An 11,043-nucleotide genomic window follows, 5' to 3' on the forward strand; every position below is an offset into this window, starting at 1 on the left:
CAGCAAGTCTGGTTGGGTTGGGACTGTTCGTCCCAACAGCGAGTGAGTCTCCATTAAACTTCACTGAATGAGCGCAAGTCCACGCAGGCACATCAATCAAACCGCGCAATAGAAAGGAAGCGCAATAACTCTAAAATATTCATTTTGATCTAATATGTTGTTTGATGCTATATTTAGAAACAAAAGTAATTGTGTTTTTTTTATCAGAGCAGTAACTGTGATAGTTATAACATGTAATTGTATATAAATGTGAAAAGTGTCATACATTTACAGAATAAAGGAACGTTACTGTGTTCAGATGAGTGAATGTGTGTGTTACTGCAGAACATTCAACGTCTTACCAGTTAACACTTAATTTGTGCTTTTGTTTTTCTTTTTTTTAGCATTTTTAATATAGTGATTTAACTTCTGCTTTAAAGCTTGTGGACAATCAGTTTTTTTTTTTTGTTTTCAAAGTATAATGTTAATATTTTTAAAACTCCTTTCCACCATTTATAGCATACATGGATACATTTAATACCTTTTTCACCTTCAATTTGCACAATGTCTGAAGGGTAACATTGGGAGGAATGTGAAATAAGGTTTGTTTTTGTTTTTAGTTTTTTTTAATGCAGAAAATAAAAATTGGCCTTTAAATCCAACTAATCCAAGAAATAATCGACAGGTTAATCGATTATCAAAATCATCGTTAGCTGCAGCCCTAATTATATTGTCCATATATTACATTGCCTTGGTTATGGGAGCTATAAATTTGTCATTTGGTTCTATTATCTTTGTTCTCAAGCTGATGAAAGTCTTGTCTATTATATGTTATATTGCCCCCATATTTATAATTGGGTATACTTTGAAGTGCTTTATGTAACTTACTTTCTAAGATGATGGACAGCTGTTGGGCATGATTTAGATTTAAAATGTGGGTGCTGAGATTCTATAGTATTTTAACTAAATAATACTGATAATTATAGTATACTCTCAATGTGAACCTAGGCTTAACTATTACTGGAAGCTTTCTTAAGCCATTGCTTATATTATGACATTGTTTATTGCAAATATTCTACTTGGTAATTAAGTGCCAAATGGCACCCTCTAGTGTGTGTACATATCTATGAAAAGTGACTATTAAAAAGTTGTTCCATTAACATATTTGCTTTGGGTTTTTCCCTTGTCCAGCTTTATGACTTGATGACTATGGCATTTAAATATCAAGTCCTTCTATGCCCTCGTCCTAAAGATATTCTTCTTGTGACCTTCAATCACATGGATGCAATAAAGGAATTTGTGCGGGATACCCCCAGCATTCTCAGCCAAGTGGGTGAAACATACAGGCAACTCATAGAGGTAGGCCAGCTGTCCTGTATTGTTGAATATTTCCTATATTGCTGTTATTTTTAGGCAAATGGTATCTTTTATATACCAAACATATTCATCAGTGTTGTAAAGTAAAATATTTAACATATTTCTACTTTTACTCTACCTTTCAGATATATACTCCTTTATCTTGTGGGGAATTTCAACTAATTAGACAAACATTGCTCATCTTTTTTCAGGATATGCATATACGAGTAAGCCATCCATCTGTTTTATAATGCATTATTGCATTATATATTATGCATTTTTTTGATGTGTACATATTATAATTTTTATATTATATTATACATATATAATGTATACATATATATGTATATATGTATATGTGTATATATAAGGGTTATAAACTAAATTGTATTTGACTGATTTGATAGGTATCCATATTTCTGAAAGACAAAGTGCAAAACTCCAATGGACGCTTTGTACTTCCTACATCAGGACCTGTTCCATATGGCACACACTCCCCAGGACTTATACGGTATCTCTTTGTGTTTAATATACCTGCATTAGCTATATAGTGAGTTGTGGATAAAGTGTAATTTACAAATAAATAAATAAATAAACTGTTAGGGGGAAAATCAGCAGTTAGAGAAAATCATGAAAGATATGTTTAGTGTTATTACTTTATCTACTCAGTTTAATTAGAACTGGTAGGACTAATTCCAACGAACTTGGTTTCATTGGAATTTCTCAATTTAACAAGCTCAGGTCTCTGTGTAAGCGTTTTGAGTGCTTACAGGATAATGAAGGGAAAATATCCCTGAGAAGCAAAATAAACACATTCAACAGCTGTATCATGAAAAATAATGTACTTTAGTGACGTGTTCTCTGAAATGCAAATATGTAGCCCTCAGCACTGTCTAACATTGAAGAGGATGATTGAAAGAAACCATCTGCTGATACTTCCCTCCTGGTGTGCTTATTAAACACTTATCGCATTTCTTTTTCCTGGTTTCCAGAATGTTAAGCTGTAATGGTGAGGAGGTGAAGAGGTTGCAGTATCGTGATGGGGGAAACTATACAGCTGCTCTCCGTGAGGGTTCTTTTGAGCTGTTTGGTGACCGAGTTATCAAACTAGGCACAAACATGTGAGTGTCACTGCACCATTCAACCTTAAAGGGAAATGTATGGTTACTTGGGATTTCCCCATCAAAGTGTAGCCTCATTCTTTAAAGCCTTCTATAAAAATCTGATATTTTAAGTAACCGCTTAAACATGACTGGGCGTGCTGTTATAGGAAAATATGGGGTGATGTGTTGCAACCCAATGTAAAGCAGAGTTACTGTTACCACCCTGATTATTTTCCAATAACAGCATGTCCTGAAGTGTTCTATTCATCTTATTCTACAGCAATTTGTTATGAAATAAAAAAACAACACAGTGAATTGTTTATTATGCATTCATGTTTAATGTATACAAAACATGACTTATCACTGACTGTTGAAAAAAGTACTGACACTCTTTCCAAAAATGCAAAATAAGCATCTACTCACAGAAAGCTTTACCATATGAACAATTACACACATTGTTTAAATCCATTTATGTGGATTTTGTGCCACATAATTTCCTGTGCAAATTGTTCCTATACAAACAATGTCCTATTTGAATGAACACATTGCAGCTGGAACTACTGTATGAGCCATGGTATTAGAGAAAATTAATTAACCAAACAGAATCAAGCTTTCAACAGAGCTGCGGTATAAAGCATTATAAAAAAAAAAAATTGATCTACAGATTTGTCAGCACAAACCTAACAATGTTTAAACATTAAACATTGAATGTCCCGTAACAGGTACAGTGTAAGTCGCCCAGTGGAGACACACATGTCTGGAACGTCCAAAATTTCTTCACAACATACAAAGGTAAGGGAATGAGTGTTTTGAATGAATATATACCTGTATACAAACAAATCTAAATAAATGAGCATGTGTGTTTCGTCAGCAGTAAGTTACTTTTAATACATATAGTAAATATTTTTGCATTTATTGTGCATTTAATCCATGTTTATTAAGGTCAACACAATACCAAACCCACTGGCAAAAGAAGAGCTGAATCTACTTGCTAAGCTGATGGGAGGTTTGGAGGTTCGAAAACCAAGCAACACTGACTCTGGTTTCCGTGTCAACCTCTTTGCTACAGATGAGGAGGAAGAGTGAGTTGTTATTTGAGTGATCCTCTAATTGTTTCACATCCGAACAGGGTATACATTATACACAGGTTGATTAAATGGCATAGTTTTTATTTCACTGAAACTACAGTGGTTCTTTGAATGATTGAAATTTTAATTTTCTCCCACAGGGAAGCTTTGATCTCAAGACCAGCAGAGCTCTCTTATGGAGTTATAAATATCCAAGCAACCAAGGTAGGAAGGAATTTGTCTACAATGACGGTTTTCTATAGTGGCTTTTAGTATTGAATTATACCATTCCTTATACCACTGTTCTGTTACATTCTTGAATCTGATTGGCCAGAAGGTCTGACCATAGTGTGTTAGTTCAAATCCCAGGTTTATATTAATGAGCTTGTTTCTATAGTAATAAATGGCAGAAGCTCTACATAATATATAATATAATGATGTGTGATGTTTAACAAAGAAAGACATAGACTATGATATGGTAAAGATTTCTGTTAAGAAACATTTATTTAGCAATTGTGGAAGAAGTCTCTGTTAAAAAATTTTTTAAAAAGCACTTTGTGAAGGTCAGTGAATGTTCCACCATGGTCTTCTGGCCAGAGGACTTTATGCTTTCCTGTTTCTCAGTAACATAGCAAGCTGCCTGTGGTTTTATTGGTCTTACCTACATCAAGAGAAGCTAGTGAGAGAATGACTGCTTATAGCATAGGAACTAACTAAACATAACTATAAACGGTTAGAGGTACAATATGTTGTATATTAATACATTAAAGATTGTATTGTTGGCAAATTGCTATGGTATAAGAGGAATAAAACACATTAGGAAATGCTATCTGCTTCGCATAGGGCTGCAATACACCACCCCGTCCTTGATTGTTTTCCTGTAACAGCATGCCCCAAAGTCTTTTTTCTTTTTTTTTTTCTTTTTTTTTCTCCCCCTACAACGCAAACCAAAGTACAGAGACATCACTGATTGCAAATGATCCCGGCATGTTCTGACAGAGCTCAGCTTAATAGACATGTCAGTTATATTAAGGATTACACAGTTAGCAGATTTCGTTGAGATAAAAAACACATAATAATAGAGGAAACATTCTTCATGAACTCATTGGTTGTCTTCACTGTTTTTCAGGACAATCTGGCCAATGCAGAATTGGCAAAGATCATGGGGGAGTTCACTGAGTCAGACGAGCCAGTTCCAAGCTCCAGCAGCAAAGGTGATGACCTTTTGGCTATGATGGATGGCCTCTGATATGCAGTGGATATGTGCTCGGCTTCTGTAAAGCAGTCTAGGTTGTGCATGGTGTGCTTCAGTGTCTCATGCAGAGAGCTGAGAGAGTGGCCATCTCCCAAAACACCAACAACTAGGAGCTGATATGTGTTTGTACTGGTAGAGTCGATCATTGTCAGACACCGTCCATCTTGTTTGGGTTCAGCCGATGTTGGAGATTTTTAAAGTCTGAGCAGTTGCTGTGAACTTAATGTAAATTTTAAACCTCGGTGACTTCACTGGACAACCCACTTGTTCCATCAACAAATGCTATTTATGGACATTGACTCCATGAAAATATAAATTACAATACAAGCAAGGTATTGCCAGCTTTTAAAATAAGAATGAAGTTACAATGGATCCTGACAACATCATAACAATAACAACAAAGCACCAAAGCAGCAATAGCTAACAAAACTACACAAACTATACAAATCTTTACAGCTTACATTAACTGTAGAATGATTGTTGATTACACCATACATAGCTTTGCCAGCTACTGGCTGAAATAACCAAACTATAAAAGGAACAAAAACACTTCTAAGAAAAGCAAAGTACTGTGGAGGTCCTCTGTGAACTGAAGTAGTCTGAGTGTTGCCTTTCTCAAAATAATACTGACATCACTTTTTAATTAAGATTTGCACTTTGTGTAACTGTGTTTTACCAGTTTGTATTTCCATACCAACTCCTTGTAGAAGCTTTACTACGCATGTACAATACATTTTCTTTAATTTTCAATCCTACACCTGTCATAACCTTGCTGCATTATAATGAGACTCTGTTATGTGTTTTGCTTAGATTAGCTTAAAAAAACACCATAGGATGTAATGCTAATACAATGTGGTGGCTGTGTATTGCATTTAGTAATTAAACATCAATATATAGTCCAACAACTTGATAGAAATGTAAGGAATCTTGTCAAAACTAAGGTGTGTAAGTCTATGGCAAGTCTCCATATGGGAATCTGATATTTACACCTGTTGCACAATCCGAGAACAGACAGAGTAAAGCGTGCACATTTTGCTGTTTGAGCATATGTGTACTTGCATAAATGTGGATCATGTTGATCATATTTAGCTTGGCTGAATGCCTGGCAGCTTGGTGTACCCCAAATTAAAATCTGAATGATTTGTATAGACAAAATCAGTTAGTTTAGCTTTCTCTAAAATAAAAGCTTGTGTTTTTTTTATTCTATGGTCCTGCCTTTTCACACTTTGATCAACCACACACACACACACACACACACGACCTTTAGATCAGAAAAAAACTGAATCGTCCCTTTACATGAAATGCACTGGAGTGCTATAGTGTCTCCTGTAACTGACCTTACTGTTCAGTGAAAATCATGTAATTTTCGGAGGATTGAGTTTACAAGTGGATGTATTTTTATGTATTTTATTTTTATTTAATTTACCATCTAGAAGAAGAGATTTATAGATGTTTACAGATGTGTAGAGATGACATAAAACACCCTTCTTCTGAATGTATGTCTAATAAATGCACCATTTATTATACAATTATGTAGTTCTATTTAACAAGGTTCAATATGATTTTCATAATTCACAAATAAAAACTATGGAACAAAAAAAGTGTGCTTCTTACCAATATAAAACATGCTGTTTAGTTTAGTTTTAACACTAGCTTACCACCACTAGTGTTAAGTTCATGATTTTTAAGTTCATTTTATGTGCACCGTGAAAGAATTGTGTGGATCATAGCACTATTCTATTTAATATCCTGTGGCAGAGTGCATGCAGTTTCATGATTGAGTAAACTGCACATTCTTGCCATCTGTGCTTGTTTTAGTTTAATGTGAATATTTTGTAATGTTCAGTTTTAGTTTCAAACATAACCTGTAAGTGTAAGACTACTAAGAACTACTGATGTCCAAAAAGCCCCTGTGCATCTACTACCTGGGCATGCTTTAATAGTACAACCAAATCATTCTTTTGCTTTGGATAACATGCTGAATTGTTTTTTTTCCCATTAGACAAAGAACTCAATAATAAATATAGCTGCAAGCAGCAATACATGGGTCAAGCCAATTATCAGTACCATGAGCAGCAAAAGAAGCTTTGTGAAATATTTTTGGTCTGATGAACAGTGTATGAGGAGTTATAAAATGTAAACTTTCAATCATAAAAAATATTTATTTTAAAAATAACTAAAAATAGCTGCTACTTAGAAATTTTGTCCAGTATGTGGTGCTGTTCTGAAACTACTCTGGTAGCATCTGGGCATGATGGCTATTATGCAGGAAAGCGTTCAAGAGTTATGAGCCAAAAAAGCTGTTTTTACTATCTCCTGACCAGTAGAGGCAGTGTGCTGAAGCTCTGCAGGTAACCTCAGGGCTTAATGGTGATGACACGTACCAAGTTTTGTCACAATCCCTCAAAGCATTGCGGAGATACAACCTCAAGTTAAATTTTGCACTTTCCTCAAATTCGTTGAAGCACCATTCGAAAATGGTAGGGTTTATCAAAATTCTGTGAATAAAATTTTGTCATGATTGCACCTAGATGATGCAAGCCAATTTCCGTGCAAATCGGACAAACGGCCTAGGACGAGTTCGAAAATGTAGGTTTTTCAGAATGGCAGAAAAATTTTCATGACGTGGAAACTGGTATGGTGCACTTGAATTGCCTTGAGCCAAAGAATCAGAGGGAAAAGGAATTTTGGTTCTGTGATGCACGGTTCAAAAGTTATTAACATAAACGTGAGTGCAAATTTGGACAGTTGGTGGCACTAGAGGGATTGAGTTTGAGACTCCAAATTTGCTGTATTAACAGAACAGACTGTCCTCTATCTGTGTGCCAAATTTCATAACTTTCCCGCGAGCAGTTCTATGGGCCGCAATTGACTTCCAGAGCGGAAGAAGAAGAAAACTAACGAAAACAAAATGAGTTGTCACCCTTTCGGGGCTTGATCCCAAAAGTAAGGTCAGCTCAGCTGACACCAAAAGTATCAAAAAGTTTATCAGGAAGGCTTGATACATATTGAGTGTGTAGCCAGACTTGCAAGAGGAAGTGGCTAAGAAGAGGATGCTGCAGAAACTCCTCAGCATCATGGACAACACTGCTCACCCATTCCATAACACAGTTCTCAGTATTTTCAGCAAGATAATCAGACCACCAAAGAGCAAAACAGATTGCCACAAGTGATCTTATCTCCCAGTGGCAATCAGACAACTTCTCTTTCTGCAGGAAAGGGTTTTCTAAATTGAAATGCTGTTTGAAGTTATGTCAGTAATTTTTGCACATGGACATGCAAACAGTATTTCTATTTTTTATTACCCATTATACATTAATATTATAGGTTTATATTATAGTGCATTTTCTTACCAAACACATTCATTGTTACTTTTTCATTGTTATTTGTATGATCTTGAGCATGTTGGCACAAAACCTTTCTTTGGAATCAGTAAAGTTTATCTTATCTTAAGAAAAAAAAAAAAACAAGGCTATGCTACAGGAATCCCAGAGAAACCCCACTTTGAGAACCACTGGTCTGAGCTAGTAGGGGTCGTCAGTGATTTGTGCTTACTTCTATATATATACATGTACAGTATCTCACAAAAGTGAGTACACCCCTCACATTTTTGTAAATATTTGATTATAACTTTTCATGTGACAACACTGAAGAAATGACACTTTGCTACAATGTAAAGTAGTGAGTGTACAGCTTGTGTAACAGTGTAAATTTGCTGTCCCCTCAAAATAACTCAACACACAGCCATTAATGTCTAAACCGCTGGCAACAAAAGTGAGTACACCCCTAAGTGAAAATGTCCAAATTGGGCCCAATTAGCCATTTTCCCTCCCTGGTGTCATGTGACTTGTTAGTGTGACAAGGTCTCATGTGTGAATGGGGAGCAGGTGTGTTAAATTTGGTGTCATCGCTCTCACACTCCCTCATACTGGTCACTGGAAGTTCAACATGGCACCTCATGGCAAAGAACACTCTGAGGATCTGAAAAAAAGAATTGTTGCTCTACATAAAGTTGGCCTAGGCTATAAGAAGATTGCCAAGACCCTGACACTGAGCTGCAGCATGGTGGCCAAGACCATACAGTGGTTTAACAGGACTGGTTCAACTCAGAACAGGCCTCGCCATGCTCGACCAAAGAAGTCGAGTGCACGTGCTCAGCGTCATATCCAGAGGTTGTCTTTGGGAAATAGACGTATGAGTGCTGCCAGCATTGCTGCAGAGGTTGAAGGGGTTGGGGGTCAGCCTGTCAGTGCTCAGACCATACGCCGCACACTGCATCACATTGGTCTGCATGGCTGTCGTCCCAGAAGGAAGCCTCTTCTAAAGATGATGCACAAGAAAGTCCGCAAACAGTTTGCTGAAGACAAGTAGAATAAGGACATGGATTACTGGAACCATGTCCTATGGTCTGAAGAGACCAAGATAAACTTATTCGGTTTAGATGGTGTCAAGCGTGTGTGTCGACAACCCAGTGAGGAGTACAAAGACAAGTGTGTCTTGCCTACAGTCAAGCATGGTGGTGGGAGTGTCATGGTCTGGGGCTGCATGAGTGCTGCCGGCACTGGGGAGCTACAGTTCATTGAGGGAACCATGAATGCCAACATGTACTGTGACATACTGAAGCAGAGCATGATCCCTTCCTATCAGAGACTGGACCGCAGGGCAGTATTCCAGCATGATAACAACCCCAAACACACCTCCAAGATGACCACTGCCTTGCTAAAGAAACTAAGGGTGAAGGTGATGGACTGGCCAAGCATGTCTCCAGACCTAAACCCTATTGAGCATCTGTGGGGCATCCTCAAACGGAAGTTGGAGGAGCACAAGGTCTCTAATATCCACCAGCTCCTGTGAAGCTCTGGTGAACTCCATGCCCAAGAGGGTTAAGGCAGTTCTAGAAAATAATGGTGGCCACACAAAATATTGACACTTTGGGCCCAATTTGGACATTTTCACTTAGGGGTGTATTCAATTTTGTTGCCAGCAGTTTAGACATTAATGGCTGTGTGTTGAGTTATTTTGAGGGGACAGCAAATTTGCCCTGTTGTACAAGCTGTACACTCACTACTTTACATTGTAGCAAAGTGTCATTTCTTCAGTGTTGTCACATTAAAAGATATAATCAAATATTTACAAAAATGTGAGGGGTGCACTCACTTTTGTGAAATACTGTATATATTTACAATATGGACAATCTTGCACCTGATAAGTTGTGACTATCTACTATTTACAAAACAAAAATCTTAGTTTTAGTATTAGAACATTGTTGTCGTGAATGGTAACGCTTTACCATATCAATGTCCAGCCATATGTTCAACCCTTTAGATGGCTAGAGCAGGGCTTTTCAACTTTGTTTGGCAGGGGTGTGTGTGTGTGTGTGTGTGTGTGTGTATTTTTCCTAATTTTAAATAGTCAAATCCTATGTCATCCTATCTCATTATGTCCTAAGCCTTGCACCTTCACATTTTACTAATCTGCCTATGAGAGAAACACGTGAGGTGAGTGCACCATGAAAATTATGCATGGCACACTCAGACTGTGGAACTGCCAATATCAGTTACAATACTTAACAACTTGGTTTGCTTACAACAAGAGGATGTGTGTGTTTTTTCCTTCTTTTTTCTCTCTTGATAATCCTGTCACATATTGAGTAACAGACAGTCTGTTATAGCAGTGCACACTGATCATTGGCTAAAGATTCAGACTAGTCATCATGTCCTGCTGCCCACCCTGTCTTTCGTTCACCCACACAGCCAACACAGTAAGGCTTTTGATGACATTTTATAATAAGCAATACTGAAACTCTTCTATTCATTTGTATAGTCGTGGGAGAGACATTCTGCGCCTACACATGAATCAATGAATCACTGTCACATTCATTCCCAATGAGAACTCCAATTTGTTTGCCCATTTGTTCTTCTTAAACATATGCATATACTCCAATTTTGAGTTCTCACTTTTATAGACATCAATGAACACTTCTCCATTTCTATGTTTCTGTTTACCTTAGTGAGTGTGAATTGTTCACTTAATTTGCAGTCACTTTTAATGGCAGCACAGTCCAGCCATTTAAATCACCATGATGAATGGTACTAGTGGGATTGCATGCTGCACCATGACATCAGAGTGAAATGAGATAAGTCATAGCTAGGGACAATTTAGTTTAGCCAGTCCACCTACTGGGATGTTTTTGGACAGGGGAGGAAACCAGACACATGGGGAACATGCTCAACTTCACACAGAGTAGAACCAAAGCTCATGATAGAACTAGGCACCCTAGAGC

At 37.1% G+C, this 11,043-nt stretch overlaps 1 protein-coding gene across 2 annotated transcripts in view; it reads left to right on the forward strand.

Annotated features, from left to right (window-relative positions):
- oscp1b (organic solute carrier partner 1b) overlaps positions 1 to 6,366 on the forward strand; it is a 10,218-nt gene extending 3,852 nt beyond the window's left edge. For both annotated transcript variants that reach the window (XM_053632116.1, XM_053632124.1), the window contains 8 exons: positions 1,171 to 1,338; positions 1,482 to 1,562; positions 1,743 to 1,846; positions 2,328 to 2,456; positions 3,161 to 3,230; positions 3,381 to 3,520; positions 3,667 to 3,730; positions 4,635 to 6,366. In XM_053632116.1, the coding sequence (XP_053488091.1) occupies positions 1,171 to 1,338; positions 1,482 to 1,562; positions 1,743 to 1,846; positions 2,328 to 2,456; positions 3,161 to 3,230; positions 3,381 to 3,520; positions 3,667 to 3,730; positions 4,635 to 4,754 (876 nt within the window). In that variant the 3' untranslated portion in view covers positions 4,755 to 6,366. The remainder of the gene's footprint in view (positions 1 to 1,170; positions 1,339 to 1,481; positions 1,563 to 1,742; positions 1,847 to 2,327; positions 2,457 to 3,160; positions 3,231 to 3,380; positions 3,521 to 3,666; positions 3,731 to 4,634) is intronic.
- Positions 6,367 to 11,043: the final 4,677 nt, after the last annotated feature.

This window comes from Ictalurus furcatus, chromosome 1, assembly GCF_023375685.1.
Source record: "Ictalurus furcatus strain D&B chromosome 1, Billie_1.0, whole genome shotgun sequence".
NCBI classification, from domain to species: Eukaryota; Metazoa; Chordata; class Actinopteri; order Siluriformes; family Ictaluridae; genus Ictalurus; species Ictalurus furcatus.